At 42.3% G+C, this 21860-nt stretch overlaps 1 protein-coding gene across 1 annotated transcript in view; it reads right to left on the reverse strand.

Annotated features, from left to right (window-relative positions):
- Window positions 1–21860, reverse strand: part of PRPF3 (pre-mRNA processing factor 3) — a 1139821-nt gene that overhangs the window by 815310 nt on the left and 302651 nt on the right. The window contains exon 4 of the mRNA XM_044079913.1: window positions 16881–17025. Within this exon, the coding sequence (XP_043935848.1) occupies window positions 16881–17025 (145 nt within the window). The remainder of the gene's footprint in view (window positions 1–16880; window positions 17026–21860) is intronic.

Raw genomic sequence — 21860 nt, forward strand, 5'->3', positions numbered from 1 at the left:
AAAATTTGGATGCCTTTATTCATCAACAGCTAAACCTACAGTTGGGCTTGAGCTTTGCAGAGATTCAAAAACTGTGAAGAAATGATGCCTATCATCAACACTACTACAGTGTACAGACTGGTGCAAAGCAGATGACATTTATTGTCACTAAACAATAGAGTTGCCTCAATGTGACTGCAATATGGAGAATAAAGCTTGTCTGTTGTATGCACCTATGTACTCAACAGCTACTAGGAGTATTAAGAGTATTCAGCCCCTTTAGAGACAGTGGGTGCAGTGCTTCAGAAACTACCATCTGCTGGTTATGTAGCCGTACAGGTAGGATTTCAAACACTCATGAGGGAACACAGATATCTGAAGGTTTGTGACTGAGGAATGATCACCCTGACGTGAACCTGAATGGTGAACTGTTAATGAACTTCTGTGATTATCACAGACTGATCATAATGAACACTATATCTTCAAACAAAAGGCTGCTCATATATGTAGTTGGGACCACAGCACCTGGGCTCAAAAGTCAATGACACATTTTGCAGTCATTGGCGCAGAGGCTTTTTGTTCTAGGCACTCAATTCAAAGAGAGGTGCAAAGCAGTCAAATGCTCACCACTTGCTGGTGAGATAGTTCAGAAGAGTTCAGAAGACCACGGGAGGGAAGGACAGATCCCTGAAACCAAAACTGCAGTAAAAGCATGCTGCAAGAACACCGACTAAATGATACAGTGCAACACATTCTCAATTCTACCCCAGGAGAGCTTCTCCAACAGAATCCAAATTGACCACGCTCAAGACCTCAGAGGTTGAGATATAAGCAAGATGATGTGGCTGAAAAGTGGTCAGTGCTCGCCGTCAGAGCTGTAACCCAACAACCAGCTGGTGATCAATGGCAGCCAATAAAACAGTTAAGGAAAGCCATTGAGTTAGATAGGTGACTTTCCATGCAATACTACCAGGCTGTCTCCAGATATAAGACAGGCAACAGCAGTTAAGGAATGCAGTAACAGTTTGGAGATCCAGGTATACAGTGAAATGAAAATGTATTTGCCCCTTCCCGATTTCTTTTTTTTTTCCGTTTATCACATTTAAATGTTTCAGAACAAATGGAAATATTAGATAAAGATAACCCAAGTAAATACAAAATGCAGTTTTAAAGTGATGATTTTATTTATTAAGGAAAAAAAAAAACTACCCAAACCTGCAAAGCCCTATGTGAAAAGTAATTGCCCCCTAAACCTAATAATTGGTTGTGTGCCACCCTTAGCAGCAACAACTGCAATCAAGTGTTTGCAATAACTGGCAAATGAGTCTTTCACATCGCTGTTGAGGACTTTTGGCCTCCTCTTCTTTGCAGAATTGTTTTAATTCAGCCATATTGGAGGGTTTACGAGCATGAACCACCTTTTTAAGGTCATGCCACAGCATCTCAATTGGATTCAAGCCCGGACTTTGACTAGGCCACTCCAAACCTTCATTTTGTTTTTGTTTTTTTTAAGCCATTCAGAGATGGACTTGCTGGTGTGTTTTGGATCATTGTCCTGCTGCAGAACCCAAGTGCACTTCAGCTTGAGGTCACGAACTGATGGCTGGACATTCTCCTTCGGGATTTTTGGGTAGAGAGCAGAATTCATGTTTCCATCAATCACAGCAAGTCGTCCAGGTCCAGAAGCAGCAAAGTAGCCCCAGACCATCACACTACCACCACCATGTTTGACTGTTGGCATGATGTTCTTTTTAATGAAATGCTGTGTTACTTTTATGCCAGATCTAACGGGACGCACACCTCCAAACAAATTCAACTTTTGTTTTGTCAGTCCACAGAATATTTTCCCAAAAATCTTTGGGATCGTCAAGATGTTTTTTTGGCAAAAGTGAGACTAGCCTTTATGTTCTTTTTGGTCAGCAGTGGTTTTCACCTTGGAACTCTGCCATGCATGCCATTTTTGCCCAGTCTCTTTCTTATGGTTGAGTCATGAACACAGACCTTAACTGAGGCAAGTGAGCCCTGCAGTTCTTTAGATGTTGTTCTGGGTTCTTTTGTGACCTCTTCAATGAGTCGTCACTGCGCTCTTGGGGTAGTTTTTGTAGGCCAGCCACTCCTGTTAAGGTTCACCACTGTTCCATGTTTTCTCCATTTGTGGATAATGACTCTCACCGTGGCTCGCTGAAGTCCCAAAGCTTTAGAAATGGCTTTGTAACCTTTTCCAGACAGATAGATGTCAATTACTTTGTTTCTCATCTGTTCCGGAATTTCTTTAGACCGTGGCATGTCTTCCTTTTTGAAATCTTTTGATGCACTTCACTTCGTCTAACAGGTTCTATTTAAGTGATCTCTTGATTCAACAAGTCTGGCAGAAATCAGGCCTGGGTATGGCTAGTGAAATTGAACTCAGCTCTACCAAAAATGTGATTAACCACAGTTACTTCATGATTTAACACGGAGGGCAATTACTTTTTCACATAGGGCCATGTAGGTTTGGATATTTTTTTTTCCCTTAAATAAAATAATCACTTAAAAACTGCACTTTGTGTTTACTTGGGTTATATCTGTTTAATATTTAAATTTGTCTGATGATCTGAAACATCTATGTGTGACAAACATGCAAAAAAATAAGAAATCAGGAAGGGGGCAAATACTTTTTCACTGGACTGTAGCAGGAGTTTGGAGAGGTCATGGGGCATGCCTTTCAGATGGCCTCAAAAAGGTTCTGTCAAACTTATCACTCGACTTGGGGATGGAAGAGCAAAACACTGCCCAAGGTGTTCTCAGCAAGGGAGGGTGGCACTAACCTTGAACGAGGACATTCTCAGGATGGGAAAGAGCACTTGAACTCCTGAATCCCACTGATATGCTCACCTTTGAGGAGTCAATGGCAGCAACAAATGGGAATGGGTATATTTCTGTAAGTAAGAGGTCATTGTGGGAACTTAACAGTACAAGAATGGATATGCTCTAGCAAGTAGCTGTTGAACGTACCAGATGCTGTTAGGGTGATGTGGTGAACATCTCTTCTCAGTGTTTAACTTGTTACATCCAAGTGACACCTCTAGGTGCATCTGCAGTTAACTCCTACTGATGCCTCTAGGCATCAAATATTGCTTATTCATATTTGCATCAATAATTTCAAAACCATGTTAAGTACAAGTTTTTAAAAGATTTCATCTTAAAGCTTACACAATGGCAAACTTAACTGCATTAATATTTGACCTTTGTCTAGTGCAGATAAATAGATATTAACGGTCTTTATTATATTAGTTTATATTGATATAATTTTCACATTTTTATAAATATCTCAACCACCATGTAACACAGAACTCCTTAGCCTCACATGAAAACTTCCAGATGAATAAAATGTTGCTGACAGTATCTGTATAACTTGAGTAATTGCTGAGATATTGTAAGTTTACAAATAATTCAAAATGTAATAGTTACTGAGCTTACTGTGACTTATAAAATTCTTTTTAAGACCTAGAACCTAAAAAATACTACCACTATAAAAATCGTTTATGCTGAAGAGTTTACCATTTATACTTATTTCATAACCCCTCTGGTTCCAGAGATATATCTGTTTGAAATGTGAGGACATAATTTGATTCTGTCAAACCACTAGGCTCTGCCCATTGGAAGTTGCACTGCAAACTTAGTGAACTCCATTGGAGTGAATGAGTTAATAGAAAATGGGGACAGCACCTCTAGAACAAACGGGGACAGAATATTCAACTCTTAGAAAGCGAGACGTGAAGGTTTGTTTCGGTAATAAAAGGGGTCACACAATACAGGAAAGCCTATGCCAAGGTGCTGTAAAAATGCTGTTTAAACAGGCCAGCCTCCAATTCAAGAGTAGCAGTATGCACTCCCTTCTTGGTCTGACAGCATTGGTATTAGCTCTTCGTCTCTGCAGAAATACTAAAAAAGTCCTGGGAATTCAACAGTGTGGTCTAAATCTATTTTGTGGACCTGAAAAAGTCATATGATAATGTATCCTAGAATGTCTTCGGGGAGATGCTACAACAAAGTTGGGTCCCAGTGTCACAGCTGCAAGACATTCAGTACTTGTATTTTCACAGTAAGAGTTGTAGCTCTATTTCTGGTCAAATATGCTCAGCATGCAAAAGAACTTCAAAGGTGTGTCCTGTCTCCTCCTGTTCTTGATCCTTATGGACAGGTTATTAAAGCAGAGCACATGTTTGGATAATGTCCAGTCTGATAAAATATATCTCTGGAGTTGATCCTGCCTTTTGCTTCAAATGAATGATCTCCAGCATGCAGGTTAGGTTGAGTTACAGCACCTCTAAATCAGAATTCATAGGTCTCTCCCAGAAAACTGCAGTCTGGACATAACAGAAGTGCAGTTACTACATGAATGAATGAAAGCTTAAGTACATTGGAATCCTGATCACAAGTAAAGATGGAGAGGACTGGAAGAATGAATTGATTGTTATATGGGTGCAACAGCTGCAGTACCACAAGCATAGTACCAGACCACTTTGGCGAAGTAAGAGTCAAAACACAAAATGAAGCTCATAATTTACAAGACACTGTTAAAAATTGGGGAAATCAGATCCCTTTACAGGGCTGCTGGGCTTACTCTCCATGATACTACAAAGCACTCACTGATCGGTAGGGACTTAAAAGAACAGAACCACTGATCAGATGAGGTAGCTTGGTACCTACTGACGAATGTCCCCCATGCTAAATGCAGGTGTACCAAGTATGGCCCATTAGCACGAGGCACCAAGGCATACCCATAGCATGGCTGAAGACAGTGTACCTCTTGGCCTGCAAGAGGATACTTGGGGGTGAGCTGGGGACCATACCCAGAGGTAAGAAAGTTTACATTGCCCTGCTGCTTGCAATTCTCATAGCAGGGCAAGCAGCTTACAAAATGGATGCATGGTATCATGAACACTCAGCCACAACTATTTATAACATTGTTAGACAGTTTAATCACAGATCCCTCAGATTTTACAGACAAACTCCAAAAGAGGCAGAGCTGGGTGGATCCATTCATCACAACCATAGATGCTCAAATAGTATAATCTTTGGCGAGAGGGATAACATGCAGAAGTGGTGGGGAAGGTAGGAGCTCTGAAGGTCTCAAAACTCTTACTAATCAAGCATACGGTTAAGGCAATGCAACACTGGGAAGGACAGGTGGCCCTGTGAGTTCTACTGTTCGCAAACTACAGTCCACTCTTAAATGCAGATGTCCCTAGAGAATCCAGACACTCAGGCCACAGATATAAGCCCATATCTGAGACCTGATGAAAGTGAAGGAAAAAAGGAGTACCTCAGGGGAGTAAACCTGCTTGAAAACCCTCCTCACTCACCACAAATAACATGGGTAGGCAGTCAGTTTCCAGGTGCAGAGGTACTAAAAAGGAGCAAGAGAGAGACAAAAGACAGAGAGAGAGGGAAAGCTTGCTTTTCTAGAAATAATGCTTTTAGCTCAAGCTGTATAAGACTAAAATGGATACAAAGAAAGTAAGAGTAGTTGGGATGAGCAAGGTACTACAAGTCAAAAAGTACAGTTTTGTACCTACCATAAATGTAGATGTCCGAACTGGATAGCATCTGCAGTCATAACAACTGGGTTGTCCTGTCGTCAGGCAGCCCTTCAGTCGGCCGGATTCCAAAGTCCGGGTCCGGCTTCGGCTGATGTCGCACTTCACCCGACGTCATCTCTGTTGGTCTTCGGGTATAAAAGCATCAGCCGACGCCATTTTCCTCAGTGTTTCTTGCCCCAGATGCCAGTAGCCCTCTTGAAGGCTAAAATTTGGATAGATGCCAATGTTTCCAAAAAGATAGAGGTAAACACAACAATAAGCATGTATGTACATATATACAAACAAATACACCATAAAGACTCCCCCACCAGCTAGCTATTAGGAGGGTAAACACCCTAGGAGTACCACAGAGGGAAGGAGGAGGGTAATCCTGACTGCAGATGCTATCCAGTTCGGACATCTACATTTATGGTAGGTACAAAACTGTACTATGTCCTTCATGGATGCATCTGCAGTCATAACAACTGGGTAGAATACCACAGCCAACTAGGGAGGAGGATAAAAGTAGATTATGGTGTGTTTAGGATCCCTTGCAGTACAGCAGTGGCAAACCCTGCTCGGGATCTGGAATATAGAGGCAAATTATAATGCTTGGCAAATGTATGCACGGAGGTCCAAGTAGCCGCCTCAATAATGTCTTTGGTAGCCACTCCTCGTAAGAAGGCTGTGGTAGTGGCTGTTGCCCTTGTAGAATGAGGTCTTATGTTCTGTGGAATTGGTTTTCCATGGAAGGAGTAACAGAATCGTATGCAATTTCCTATCCATTTGGAGATTGTCTGTTTGGAAATAGCTTTTCCTTCCCTTCCTGTTGCATAGGCTACAAAAAGTTGGTCAGTCTTTCTGCTATTTTTTGTTCTGTCCAAGTAGTAGCGTAGCTGTCTATGTACATCCAAGGTATGCAGTATTCTTTCCCCTCTGTTTTGTGGGTTGGGAAAGAAGGTAGGTAGGTGGACTGCCTGGTTTAAAGACACTCTGGATACCACCTTGGGCATAAATGTAAGATTAGTCCTCATGGACACTCTATCTTGGTGGAAGATTAGGAAGGGTTGCACTGCCATTAATGCCTGTAGTTCTGAAAAGTACAGTTTTGTACCTACCATAAATGTAGATGTTCGAGGATCCACATTGCTGCAGTCCTAACTATTGGGGTAGTCCGCTGTCCAGTCGGCCCGAATACCAAAGTATATGGCTGACGTCGGTCAGGGCGCATTAGACTGACGTCAGTACGTCAGGGTACTAATGCGCATGACCGGCGTCATATCCTCAGTCTTTTCTTGCCCCAGATGTCAGAAGACCCTGAAAAGATAAGGCCAAAACCCAAAACTCCAAACATACCTGCACCAAAAATATGTACAATATATACAAAATTAGCAGAAGACAACCTCACCTACACAACCACCCCTAAACACAGAGGGGAAGGAGGGAGGGTAAATTGGACTGCAGCAATGTGGATCCTCGAACATCTACATTTATGGTAGGTACAAAACTGTACTATGTTCTTCATTCCACATTGCTGCAGTCCTAACTATTGGGTAGAATCCCAAAGCAGAGGTAAGGGAGGCTGGCAAATCATAAGGAAGCAGGAACTGACAACATGCCTTGCAAAATAGCTGTGGCAAAACCAGCCCTAGACTTAGAGTAGAGAGGAAGGTGATAATGCTTAGAGAAAGTATGCACTGAACTCCAAGTAGCTGCCTCCAAAATATCCTTAGTTGCCACCCCTTAGAAATGCTGTTGAAGTGGCAGTAGCCCTAGTGGAATGAGGCCTAATCCCAGCTGGAATCTCCTTGCCATGATGGGAATAACAAAATGCAATGCAACACCCAATCCACCTAGAAATAGTTTGTTTTGACACAGGCTTGCCCTGTGAACTCAAAGCAAAAGAAACAAACAACTGCTGAGACTGCCTAAAATCCTTAGTCCTGCTCAAATAATAACGCAATTGCCTGTGTACATCTAAAGTGTGCAAAATCTTTTCCCCTTTATTTTGGGGTTCTGCATAAAAAGTAGGCAAATGAATAGTTTGGTTTAAAGCCACACTAGAAACCACCTTAGGCATAAAGGAAGGATTAGTACGTAAAGATACCCTAACCTTATGAAAAATCAAAAAGGCTCCACTGCCATAAGGGCCTGCAACTCAGAAACCCTTCTTGCAGAAGTAATGGCCAACAAAAAAGCAGTCTTCCATGACAAATATTTCAATTCAGCAGTAGCCGCAGGCTCAAAAGGTTGTAGAGTAAGTTTCTCCAACACAAAATTGAGATCCCAAGCAGGAGTAGGAGCTCTTGGGGGTCTTATATTCTTTGCCCTCTAAGAAATTGCTTGAACAAAGGATGCGAAAACAATGGTGGGTCACAATCATAGTGAGCTGAAATTGCTGCAGCATGAATCTTAATGGAAGAGAAAGACAAACCTTTGTCCAATAACTCAGTAAGATATTGAAGAGCCACACTCAAATTAGGCTCAGAAATCTCCAAATTGTTTGCTGCACTCCAAAATAAAAATCTCTTCCATTTTTCTGTACACTTTCCTTGTACTAGGTCTTCTGGCTTCCATAATCACATTTAAAACTTGTTGAGGAAGTTGAGACCTGCTGTCTTTCAAAACAGAATATGCCAGGCTGTTAGATGAAGAGAGTGAAGCTTGACATTGAGCAGATGACCGTCCCTCTGAGACAACAGGTGTGGAATCAAAGGTAAAGGCCATGGAGGCTTCCTTACCAGACTCCTCAGTAATGGGTACCAGTGCTGCGAGGCCAATCTGGAGCTATTAAAATCATCCTTGGCTTGTCTTGTCTGACCTTTAGAAGCACCTTTGGAAGAAGAGGCAGAGGTGGAAAGCATACACATGAAGATTTTTCCAACTGAAAGAAAGAGCATCCACTTTCCAAGCTGTGTGATGAAACCTCTTTGTGCAAAACTTTGGCAGCTGGTGGTTTAGTGGAGAAGCGAACAGATCTATGTCTGGAGTTCCCCATGACACTGTCAATTTTGAAATACATGAAGATCCAGTTTCCACTCGTGGGGATCCATGATTTGTCTGCTTAACACATCTGCTAAGGAGTTCTGTGCTCCCGGCAGAAACCTTGCCTGAAGAGTTAGTTGCAAGCTGAGCAGTCTCCCATAAAATCATTGCTTGCCTGCACAATGGGTAAGAATGTGTTCCCCTTGTTTGTTGATGTACCACATGACAGTTGTGTTGTCTGTTAGAATCAACACCTGCCCTGGAAGAAGTAATTCCTTGAAAGCCATTAATGCAAACTGGACTGCTAACATCTCTTTCATGTTGATATGTAGATGCTGTAGTCTGGCAGGCCACTTGTCTTGTATCCACTTTCCATTTAGATGAGCTCCCCAAGCAATGTCTGAGGCATCTGTCGTTAGAATCTGACTCGCCTCTGGCGGGTCACAGAGAGTCCCTTGTTTAGGTGACATTCCTGAGCCCACCACAAAAATTCCTTTTGAATGCAAGGTATTATTTGAATGACAGTGTCCAAATCCTGGCAGTGCTGTGTCCATACATTTTTGAGATACCATTGCAGCTTCCTCATATGCAGTTTGGCATTGGGAAGCACCAGAATACAAGATGCCATGAACCCTAAGGCTTGAAGGACTGTCCTTGCAGTCAGCCCGGACTGAAGAGATAGGTGATGGAAGTAATTGGAAAGATTCTTTTGTTTGTCCGGGGTTAAAAGGCCATCTGGGCTGCTGTATTCAGTCTCACACCCAGAAAGCACATGTCTTGAGAGGGTACTAGACTGGACTTTATTTCGTTCACAGAATACCCTAGGCATCTTAGCACTGCTATGACATATTCCAAATGCTGTAGAAGATCTTCCTTTTCTTGAGCCAGAATCAGGCAATCGTCCAAGTAAGGATAGATTTGAATTCCTTTTAGCCTGAAGTAAGCTATCACTGGAGCCAGAACCTTTGTGAATACTCTGGGCAGTAGATAAGCCAAAGGGCAATGCAGAGAACTGATAATGAGAATTTCCAGCTCGGCAGATACTTCCTGCAAGTTAGTCTTATAGGCACATGAAGGTAAGCTTCCTTGAGATCTAAAGTTACCATCCAGTGATCTTTGCCCAGCAGAGGTAAAAGCTGTTGTAACGTCAACATTTTGAACTTGGGAATGTCCAGATAAGTGTTGAGGATAGATAAATCCAAAATTGGTCTCCACGTGTTCCCCTTCTTCGGTACTAGGAACAGGCGAGAATAAAATCCTAGGCCTCTTTCTGGTACAGGAACTGGCTGAAAGGCCCCTATTTGGAGCAACAGAGAAATTTGCTTGTGAGCCTCTGTTCTTTGTAGAGGAGGAATGTCTGGCATGCCTTTGAAAGGAGGCAAGGTATGGAAATAAAACCTGTAACCGTGGTGAATGATATCCAGAACCCATCTGTCTTGGGTAATTAAATCCCAATTTTTTTGAAAAGAGACAGCCTTCCTCCCAAAGGTGCTGCCAGGCGAGAATGAACTGGCAGCTGGAAAGGCAGGTCATTGGGTCTGCTTTACGAAAGGACTGACCCCTGCCCTCACTAGAAGTCTGAGCAGGGGAACTCCCTGTCCTAGGCCTAAAGGAACCCTGAGCTCTGCCCCTACCACGTCTAGACCTACCCCTAGACTGGGAATCATAAGCAGGATAAGTCCATCCCTTAGAAGGCCAATTTCTACTAAACTTGAGGCTGCACCTGCAAAAATCCTTAACAGATTGCATAGACTTAGCCTTGTCCTCCATTTTCTTTAAGACTGCTTCCACAGGTGAACCAAACAACACATCAGACTGTAAAGGAGCATCCAAAATCCTCGTTTTAACATGCTCAGCTAAATTCTGATCTCTCAACCAGGCGTGCCTACGAAGAACAGAACCAGTGGCAGCCACCCTCGAGGAGGCCTGCACAGCATCAAAACCACACTGCAAGGAATGTTTACCCACCTGTTCAGACACATGAACTAAATCCTGCAACTCTTTACACTCAATACCTTCCGCCAGAGCATCCACCTTAGATTTCAGTTGTGAAAGGAGATAATTCTGATATTTTAACATGTGAAACTGACAATTCAACGCCCTCATGGCTAAAGTGGAAGAAGTATACACTTTCTTTCCCCATCTATCCAAAGCCCTTGCCTCTATCAGGAGGGACAGGATTTTTAACAACTGAGGCCTTCACACCTTTAGGCCCCTGAGAGACAGTTTCCGGGTCTGCCCTAGGACTCTTAAAAAGATACTTATGAGCTTCAGGCACCCTATAATACCTATCCGGTTTAACTGGGGCAGGAGGCAAAGAATCAGGATTCAGGAAAGCCTCTGCAAAACATCTTCCACCACATTCAGAACAGGAGGTATAGCTAAAGGCCTATGCTGGGGTAAAACAAGAATTCCCTAAGCCTTTTCCTGGAATCAGAGAAATCTTGACCTTCCCATTTAAAATGCTCCCTCATGGAATGCAGAGTCTCTGAAAATGAAAAATCCTCAGGAGGGAAGCCGAAGGAGTAGAATCATCCACATCAGAATCAGAATAAGGAGGATACTCCTGCAAGTCTTCAGCCGAAGACTCAGAAGCCTCCGAACATTGCTCAAAACTCTCAAACTCAGGTTCCACCCTAGGCCTCTTATCAGGAGGGGGCATAGAACCTCTTATCATAGTAATCAAATCCTCTGCCATTTTAAGCATATGTTTCTTAGGCAAAGACCCTGAAGCACTAGGAGAAACCCCCACTGAAGCTACACTTGGCCTGCCTCTCAAAGAAGTCTTGGAAACAGAAGGGAGGCTCTAACCACCTTAGGAAGAGAGGGAAGAACAGCCACCTGAGAAGCCCCTCAGCCTGGCCTACTTCCTGAGAGGATACATCCTGTAACAGTAAAGTCTCTCCCTGAGACTCCAAAGAAACACCTGGCAGAACCTCCGGCTCCACTGAGCCTTCCAAAGAACCGGCGTCTGGGACTGTCGGTTCTTCCCCTAGGCTTTGCTGCTTTGTCCTTGCGCTTTTGGCGAAGCGCCGGAGCATCCGGCGGCATTTTATAATTACAACGCTTCCCAAACACTAACCTGGCACAGTCTAACCTTCTCTTAATAGTGCGTTTGTTAAATCTAGCACAAGAGCGGCATCCAACAACGTCGTGCTCAGGCCCTAAACAAGGTATACACAAAGTATGATAATCCCTATGAGGTATCTGTTTCCCACAAGAAATACAGTTATTCACTTTTTCTGACATCCGGTTAAATACTGAGGCAAGAAAAAAACAAAATAATCCCCAACGGGTACTTAGCCAACTTTGATTCGGTCTGAAACTCTGACTTCAGAAACTTTCAGAACGCCAACCTGCACTCGCAAAATTGCTTCTGCATCGGACCATGCGGCAAAAAAGACTGAGGATATGACGTCGGTCATGCGCATTAGTACCCTGACGTACTGACGTCAGTCTAATGCGCCCTGACCGACGTCAGCCATATACTTTGGTATTCGGGCCGACTGGACAGCGGACTACCCCAATAGTTAGGACTGCAGCAATGTGGAATGAAGAACATCCCTCCTTGCTGAAGTAATTGCCAGTAGGAAAGCAGTTTTCCATGACAGGTGTTGTAGGTCTGCTGTTGCTGCTGGTTCAAAGGGTGATAGTGTCAATTTTTCTAGCACAAAGTTTAAGTCCCAAGCTGGTAATGGTGGTTTCCTTGGAGGTTTTACATTCTTGATTCCTCTGAGGAACTGCCTGAGCAAAGGGTGCGAAAAAACAGGTGGATCAAAGCTGTATTCTGCTGAAATAGCTGATGCATGTATCTTGATGGAGGAGTAGGACAGGCCTGAATGAAGAAGTTCGCCAGATACTCCAGAATGTTAGGCATATCTATGTTTGACACATCTTTTCCTCTTTCCGTACTCCAAATGACAAACCTTTTCCATTTTCCAGCATAGTTCCTTCTTGTTGAAGGTCTGCGTGCTTCAAGGATAATGTCTTTAACTCTTTGGGAAAGTTCTGGATTGGCTGCTGCTATGTGATGTTCCATGCAGTCAGTTGCAACGTTTTTAGGTTTGGGTGTATGATGCTGTAGTTGTTCTGAGTTAACATCAAAGGCATCAGGGTATTAATACATATTGTTCCGAGACATGCGTCTCAGTAGTGGGTACCAGTGTTGTCTTGGCCAGTTTGGAGCTATCAGGATTATCCTTGGACGTTCTTCCTCGATTTTTAGTAGTACCTTGTGTATCAAAGGAAGAGGTGGGAATGCATATGCTGTTAGGCCTTTCCAGTTGAAGGAGAGCGAATCCACTTTCCATGCTAGTGGGTGGAATGTCCTTGTGCAGAATTTTTTGAGCTGGTGATTGAGAGGTGATGCGAATAGGTCTATCTGTGGCATTCCCCATTTCTTTGAGATGGTCTTGAAGATGTCGGTGCAGCTTCCATTCGTGGGCATCAGTGGTTCTGCTTAATATGTCTGCTAGAGTATTGTCTTTCCCCGGTACAAATATTGCCTGTAACTGGATGTTGTAGCTGAATGCCAGGGCCCACAGCTCCAAAGTCATTCTGCATAGGGGGTATGAATGAGTGCCTCCCTGTTTGTTGATGTACCACATGACTGTGGTGTTGTCTGTCCTTATCATCAACTGGCCCTCTTTGAGAAATGGTTTGAACTTTTGGATTGCCAGTTTTACTGCCAGCATTTCTTTTAGGTTGATGTGCAGGTGAAGTTTATCCTGTGTCCACAATCCTTGCACACATTTGTCCAGCATGTGGGCCCCCCATCCTAGGTCTGAAGCGTCTGTTGTGATGGTCTGGCTTGCTTGACATCTGCGAAAGGGTAGGCCTGGGTTTGACTGGCATGCCTGAGCCCACCATAGGAACTCCTGTTTTAAGCATGGAATTAGTGGGATTTCTGTTTCTAGGCTGTATCTGTGTTGGGACCATAAATTCTTTAGGTACCACTGTAGTTTTCTCATATGTAGTCTGGCGAATGGGACCAAGATTATGCATGATGCCATGAAGCCCAAGGCCTGCAGTACTTTTCTTGCTGTTAACTTGTTCAGTTTTGTTAGTGCCAAGAAGTAAAGAGGAAGTTCTTTTGTTTTCTGTAGTCAGGAATGCCATTTGTTTTACTGTGTCCAATTCAGCAAGAATGTTCTTGTTTGGGATGGTATCAGCCTTGACTTTTGTAAATTGACTGTGTATCCCAGTGTTTGTAGCAAGTAAATGACCCTTTGTAAATCTGTTGTCAGCTTGCTTTTGTTGTCCCCTTGTAGCAGGCAGTCGTCCAGGTATGGGTAAATTTGAATTCCTGTAGTCTGCAATGGCGATTACTGATGCCAGGCATTTTGTGAATACTCTGGGCGCAGTAGATAAGCCAAAGGGCAATGCTGAGAATTGATAGTGCTCTGATCCTGCAAGAAATCTGAGGTATCTTCTGCAGATTGGTCGAATGGGGACGTGCAGGTATGCCTCCTTGAGATCTAGAGTTACCAGCCAAGACTCCTTGCCCAGCATGGGAAGAAGTTGCTGTAGGGTCAGCATTTTGAATTTTGGGACAATGATGTATGTATTTAAGGTGGACAGGTCGAGAATTGGTCTCCAACTTTTTTCCTTTCTTGGAACTAGGAATAGTCTGGAGTAGAACCCTTTCCTTGCTCTGCTGTTGGCACTCTTTCCACAGCTCTCATGTTTGCTAACTCCATTATCTGGTGTAGAGCCTCTGTTTTTTGATTTGGAGGTAGATTTGGCATTCCTCTTTTGACTGGTAAAGTGTGGAAGTGAAACCGGTAACCTTGATCTATGGTTTGTAAAATCCACTTGTCTTTTGTTATGTAGTGCCAGTTCTTTGAAAATAAGGTTAACTTTCCGCCTAGAGGAGCTGCTATTTGTTCCCTGGTAGGCGGATTTAGGGTTAAGTCACTGTGTTTGTGCTGATGTAGTGGCAGTGGCTGTGTCTGTGCCTCTGTTGTTACCTTGCCACTGTCGTCCTCTGTAGGCACCTCCTCTGGATTGGTTTCTGCCTCTGGGCGTCTATTCCTGCCCCTTTGAAATTTTGTGGAGTCAGGAAAGGACCAATTTTGGCAGGCCAGTTCCTGCTAAACCTTGGGGGTTGAACCTGCAAGAAATCTTTAACAGTTTGAACAGATTTTGCCTTTTCTTCCATTTTCTTCATAACCTGCTGGGCAGGTGTACCAAACAAACTTGTCTTGTCCATAGGAGCGTCTAGCAACTTAGCTTTAACATGATCCGGTAAGGCTTGTTCCTTTAGCCATGCATGCCTTCTTATCACTGTGCCAGTCATGGCTGATCTAAATGAAGCCTCCAGTGCATCATAGCCACATTTTAAGGAATGGTTGCTAACCTGTTGTATGTTATTTACCATTTCTAATACATATTTCTTATCAAGAGATTCATCAGTGGTTAGTTTTTAGTTAACTGATCAAGCATAAACTCTTGGTATTGTATCATGTGAAACTGACAGTTTAAAGCTCTAGCTGAGAGAGTAGCTGAAGTGTAGACCTTTTTACCCCATCTGTCTAATGTCCTTGCTTCCCTTTCAGAAGGAATAGGGTTTTTAGCTATGGTCGCGGCTACTGCCTTGGGACCCTGGGATATAGTTTCTGGGTCTGCAAGTGGGGCCTTGTAAAGGTGGTGATGAGTATCTGGCACCCTGTAAAATCTGTCTGGTTTGGCAGAGGCTGGGGGTAAAGAATCTGGAGCGGAGCAAACATCATTGAAAGCATCATCCACCACAGAGAGAACAGGAGGTATAGCTAAGGGCCTGTGCTGTGGGAGGTGCAGAAAGGTCCTAAGTCTTTTTCTGGAGTCTGAAAAATCCTGTTGCTGCCATTGGAACTGTTCTCGCATGGCATGCAAGGTTTCCCCAAAGGAGAATTCTTCTGGTGGGAAGCAGCTGGAATGGATTCTTCAGCATCAGAATCTTCAAAATTGGAGAAGGGAGCCTCTGGCTGGTCAGTTATGTCTGATTCATCAGCAGAATCATCAGAGGACACTGGCTCAGGGCTCTGCCCTAGGTCTCTTCTCTGGGGCTGAGAGGCCCTGTCTGGGTGAGATTGAGATCCTCTAATTAAAGAAATTAAATCTTCTGCCAAAGTAAGCATTTGAGAACTAGAAGAGGGCCTGGATGTGGGGGTTTAACAGGCACTGTTTTAGTAGTCTTGGCTGCTTTAGCCCTGGCGAAGGCCTTAATGGACATGGCTGCTGGAGGCCTAGCAGCACCACGTGCTGGGGTAGAGACATCCAAGGGGATGGTGTCTGATAAGTCAACCACCGCACTGGATAAAATTTCTGCCGCCGATTCAAGAGTTGTAGCAGGGCCCTCAGTTGTAGGAATAGGTTCAGGTGTACTTTCATCAGTTTTCTCGGTTTCGGCCGAAACCGAGACACTCATGATTTGCTTAACCATGGTTTCGGCCGAAACCGCGGACCGCGAGTGTCGGTCTTTATCTTTGCGTTTTTGGCAGATTGGGTAGTCGGAGGATCCGGCGGCATAATGTACGCAAAATCAGAACCGAAAAACTGTTCTGCAAACTCCGACCGGCGCCTAAGCGTTCGTCGGTTGAAAGAAGCACAGGCGAACAGGCTGCTACGTCGTGGGCTGGGCCTAAACAGGGCAGACAGTAAGAGTGGAAATCCTTATGAGGTATTTGTTTCCCACAGGTTAAACAATTGTTAACTTTTTCTGACATCGGCTGAGGCAAGAAAGAGTCCCCAGCGGGTACTTAGCTTTAGAAGTCTTGTAGTATTCGGTAGAAGTAATCTCTGGATCCGACCGACCGGCACTTGCGAACAGCTTCTGCTTGCGCCACGGCAAGAAAGACTGAGGAAAATGGCGTCGGCTGATGCTTTTATACCGAGACCAACAGAGATGACGTCGGGTGAAGTGCGACATCAGCGAAGCGGACCGGACTTTGGAATCCGGCCGACTGAAGGGCTGCCTGACGACAGGACAACCCAGTTGTTATGACTGCAGATGCATCCATGAAGGACATCAGAAGAATGAACATCTTCATTGGTCATTAGTTTCTGATTCTATGAAATAATTGTAAAGTCAAAAAATGAAAGCATTCACCTGGGTAATCAAAGTAATAAAGTGAAAAAGAAAAAAAAGAGTAGGTCGTGACATTCAAAGTACACTGCCTCTCCTTGAGCAGATATGGAAACCATGTATATCAGACTTTTAACTATACTGATTAGAGCTCCTACTTGCCAGAACATGAAAAATAATAATAATAGTGATAAACAAATAAATGGGACATGTGATTAGACTTTAGAATGATTAGTTTAGCTATCTGACTTTTAAATTTGTATAAAGTACTCCAATAATGACTACACCTACCTGCAATTTAGTGAGCATGCCAGGGCTCTCAGAAGGTGGGCCAGGAATTACTTCAGGTTCCTCCACTTCTTCAAATCTTGGGATGCGACGCTTCTTGCTGGAAGACTCCTTTAATGCTTCTCCATCTTCTCCAAATGCTTCCTACAGGAATACAATTCAGAGGCAAAAACATCTTAAAATAAGAAATTCAGGTCTAAACCATTAATGATAGAAACATGTGTACAAGCAATATGCTTAGCAAAGCAAAGAGATACACAACTGTTTGTATCGGGCTTTCTCAGCCAACAACAGAGTACATTTATTTTTACTGGCTTTTTCTTAACTGGCCATGCCCAAGCAAGCAGCTATTTTTTTAACAAACTGCACTCCCTTGGCTTGTCATATAAATGTCTCCAACAGTCAGTCTATGATCTGCCCACTTTTCTAGGATCACTAATTTCTCAACCTGGCAACAGTTTTCAGCTATGAAGCAGCTGTCCTCCCTCTGGTTGTATCTCTGAACAGAAAATCTTAAGTAAAAGGTAACTTTCACTCAGCCAATCATACATTGTATTAATTACAAGGTTACATTTCTTCCTAATTTAATCTTTGGGAGCCAGAACAAAATATTTGCATTACGTATCCTACACAGCTTGCCAAGTGTTAGTAAAGTCATTTTGTAATTGAGATGAATGCAAAACTTTATGAATAAAGCAAGACTAAAACTGAGCAGACAATAGCTACTGGAGTTAACAACACTTCAATACAGACATAAAAAACTAAGTGAAAATCCACTTTTAAGACATGGAGGGCACAGGGGTATTACTCATCCATCCTCAACCCCTTTTTCGCATTTTGCACAGGGGGTTGGGGTGTCACTTCAACAGTGACAATCATCTCGAGTCAAAGTTTACACCGCCAGTTGGCTAGCCCTGCCACAGTAGTTCATTCATACCACTCACACACACACGCATGCACTTACAGCCAATTTAGATTGGCTAATCCACGTACTGCAGGTCTTTGGAATGTTGGAGGAAACCCAGGCTACTGCAGAAAGGACATGCAGACTCTGCACAGAAGGCATCCCAGCCGAGAATCAAATTGGAGAATCTCTTGCTGCGAGGCGACAGTGCTAACCACTGCACCACCACGGCCAATCACCCATAACCACTGATATTAAAAGCAATAGTCCTCTTATTTGATTAACATTCCTAACATCTGGAATTAGCCACAGGTGGCTGTCTACTTTTCCAGCCTGACTTAATATTCTGACATTTCCAGAGGTAAACTATCTCCTTTGCGGACAGAGGAATTTACTTAATTTGTTGACAGAGGAAAAGCACTGATCCACACAGGCCATTTCAGGCTCAGCCGGAGCTTTACAACCAGAAACATTTAAAAAATTACCTCTGTCTGGTACAGAAAATTAGAATAGTGCAGGACTACACAATAATCAACCCAATGATTGTCTGACAGGAAGCCAAGAATTGAATGTGCATTTTTAAGCTTCATGACACACAATTAAAAATACAGTGGATAAAAAAAGTGTACACATCCCTGTTAAAGTGCCAGGTTTTTGTGATATAAAACAATGAGACCACAATAAATCATTTCAAAACTGTTCCCACCTTTAATGTGACCTGTACAATTCAATTGAAAAACAAGCAAATCTGTTCGGGGAAAAAAATAAAAAATAAAAAATATATAATAAGCCGGTTGCATAAGTGTGCACACCCTTAAACTAATACTTAGTTGAAGCACCTTTTGATTTAATTACAGCATTAAGTTTTCTTGGGTAGGAGTCTATCAGCATGGCACATCTTGACCTGCCAATATTTGCCCACTATTTCTTGCAAAAGCTCTCAAAATCTGTCAGATTGCAAGGACATCTCTTGTGCACAGCCCTCTTCATGTCACCCCACAGATTTTCTATTGGATTTATGTCTGGGCTCTGGCTAGGCCATTCCAAAACTTTCATTTTCTTCTGGTGAAGCCATTCTTTTGTTGATTTGGATGTATGCTTAGGGTCATTGTCATGTTGAAAGGTATAATTTCTCTTCACCTTCAGCTTTCTGGTATTTGGAACTGTTCATAATTCCCTCAACCTTGACTAAAGTCCCAAGTCCAGCTGAAGAAAAGCAACTCCAAAGCATGATAGTGCCACCACCATGCTTCACAGTGGGGACGGTGTTCCTTTGGTGATGAAAAGTGTTGTTTTCTGCCAAACATACCTTTTGGAATTGTGGCCAAAAAGTTCAACCTTGGTCTCATCAGACCATAACACATTTTCCAACATGCTTTTGGGAGACGATGTATTGTTTTGCAAATTTTAGGCAGGCCTGGATATTTTTCTGTGTAAGAAAAGGTTTCAGTCTTGCAAACCTACCCCATAGCCCAGACATATAAAGAATGGAGGAGATTGTTCCAATACTTGCCAGAAATTCCTGCAGCTCCTTCAGTGCTGCTGTAGGTCTCTTGGCAGCCTCCCTGACCAGTTTTCATCTGGCCTTTTCATCAATTTTGGAGAGAGGTCCAGTTCTTTGCAACATCACTATTGCCCCATATTTTCTCCAGTTGTGTTCCATGGTATATCCAATGCTGTGGACATTTTTTTGCACCCTTCGCCTGATGGACACCTTTCAACAATGAGATCCTTTCGATGCTTTGTAAGCTCTCTGCGAACCATGGCTTTTGCTGTAGCAAGCAACTGAGTAAATGTCAGGAAAATCCTACTAGGACAGCTGAACTTTATTTGGTGTTAATCAGAGAGTCTCTTTAATTAATGGCAGATGTATACCCAAGAAGACTTACTGCTGTAATTAAATTTAAAAGGTGCTTCAACAAAGTATTAGTTTAAGGGTGTGCACACTTATGTAACCAGCTTACTGTACATTTTTTAGTTTTTATATTTTTCCCCCAACAGATTTGTTTTTTTAATTGAACTGTACAGGTTATACAAGTCACATTAAAAGATAAGAAAAGTTTTGAAATTGTTTATTGCGGTCTTATTTTTTTATATCACAAAAACTTGGCATTTTAACAGGGGTGTGTAGACTTTTTATATCCACTGAACAAGTAAATCTGTATAAAGCATATTCATTCAAGAATATAAAATCAACATGGCTTGCTGGACTAAGGGTATGCATTTTGCTTCAACTATGAGAGATCCCAGATTCAAAAATCAGACAAGCCCATGCCTCTGATGGGCAGAGGTCAACAAAGTAAATTAATCCCTAACTAACATACCCCCCCAAACATAACCTTTAGCTATCGCCTTATAAATATACCCCACTATATAAGTGTCCAAGGAACTCTGGGACAAAACAGAGTTAGGTTGCATGGCTAGTCTTGTGGTCGCTACCCTAGTGTAATCCTCTGAACACATTCTTCACAGAAAAGAGAAAGATAAAGGAGATATTTGAAAGTAAGACACTGGAAGAAGTCCTGCCATGCTGAGCAAAAGTGGCCTGCACCATGCCCCCACCCCCGCTCCATCTCCCACTTTTTTTTTTTTTTTTTTAAATGTAAGACACCTACAAATATACCAACAACATGACACCTCGTGGGAGAGGACTAAAAAAAGACAAAGTCTGCTAATTATCTACCCCTCACCAAGATCAACATTAACAGTGCCACAAAAAATTAAATTAAAACAGGTGATGTAAGGAAAAACACCAATCCAAATGAAACAGAAAAAATATACAAGGAAGAAAACCATGGTCCTCTTCTAATGGAGAAAGAAAGACGCCAAAACTTGGTGATCATAAGGTTGATGGGTATGACTGCAGCAGCAAACTTTTTATTCGAGCATCTACAGTTATGACTAGTACTGTCACACAACTGTACTATGTTCATCAAAAGGATTACTGCTGGATAATGAGGGGGCGTGGCCAAGGATGAACACAGGATAGCAGCAGATTTCTTCAGCTCCACCAATTTCATTACACTGATAGGAATTAATTACTTAAAAAAATTATTTTTGAAGTAATTTTCTTTCTAAATATGTTTGTTTTATATAGTTCTTGAACTATATCTAAAAAAGAAAGGAAATTTTAACAATATTCCTGTCAGAAATCACTTTGGAAATTTTCCTGTCAGTTTATCAGTCTGAAATGAGTTCCAATAAGACAAATTCTCAAGACTCCAGCATCAAGAAAGAACTTCAGTCTCTGATAACTATAATCCAGCAACTTACTGCTAAGATGGATAAAATGGATACTAAAATTGATACCTTCATAGAAAAAACTACAAAACAAATAGACTTGTTACATACAGACCTGCAACAACAGAAGATCCAGATGACAGGCATAGAAGAAGCTGTGAATGACATGGAAAATAGAATCCAAGAAGAGGAAATCAACATTGAGTTTCTGCCGAAACAAAATACACATTTACAAACAAAGCTGGATGACCTGGAAAATAGATCTAGGTGCAATAACATTAGGATTTTTGGACTGCCAGAAAATATTGAAGGTAACAATATTACTTCTTTTTTTAACAACATGGCTCCCTAAAACTTTAGACTTACCAGAAGCATTCTCTTTTGGTATAGAAAGAGCACATAGATCTATAGCTAATACTAACTCTAACGGAAACTAGCCTAGATCGGTTATACTTAGATTTCTATCATCTTTTGATAAAGAGATGGTTCTTAAATCTGCTTGGGCTAAAGCTCCTGTTAAGATTAATGAGACAACTGTGCGTTTTGACAATGACTATTCTTCCTTGGTAATAGCTAAAAGAAAAGTTTTTCTGCCACTAATAAGGGAGATTAAAAAAGCACAGTTTAAAACATACCTTCTGTTTCCTGCCAAGCTAAAAATCTTCCTTCCTTCCTGATGGTCCTAAAATTTTTGATGACTTAGACTCTGCTTTACTGTTTATCAAAAAAAATAAGATTTTGGATAAAATAGAGGAAATGGAATGGGCTAGTCCTTCATTAAAGAGACTGGCAACTGAAACTTCGTGGAAGACTTCAGAGAGGAAGAAGAGACTAA

Source organism: Protopterus annectens, chromosome 8.part0, assembly GCF_019279795.1.
Source record: "Protopterus annectens isolate FY-2018-M chromosome 8.part0, PAN1.0, whole genome shotgun sequence".
NCBI classification, from domain to species: Eukaryota; Metazoa; Chordata; order Ceratodontiformes; family Protopteridae; genus Protopterus; species Protopterus annectens.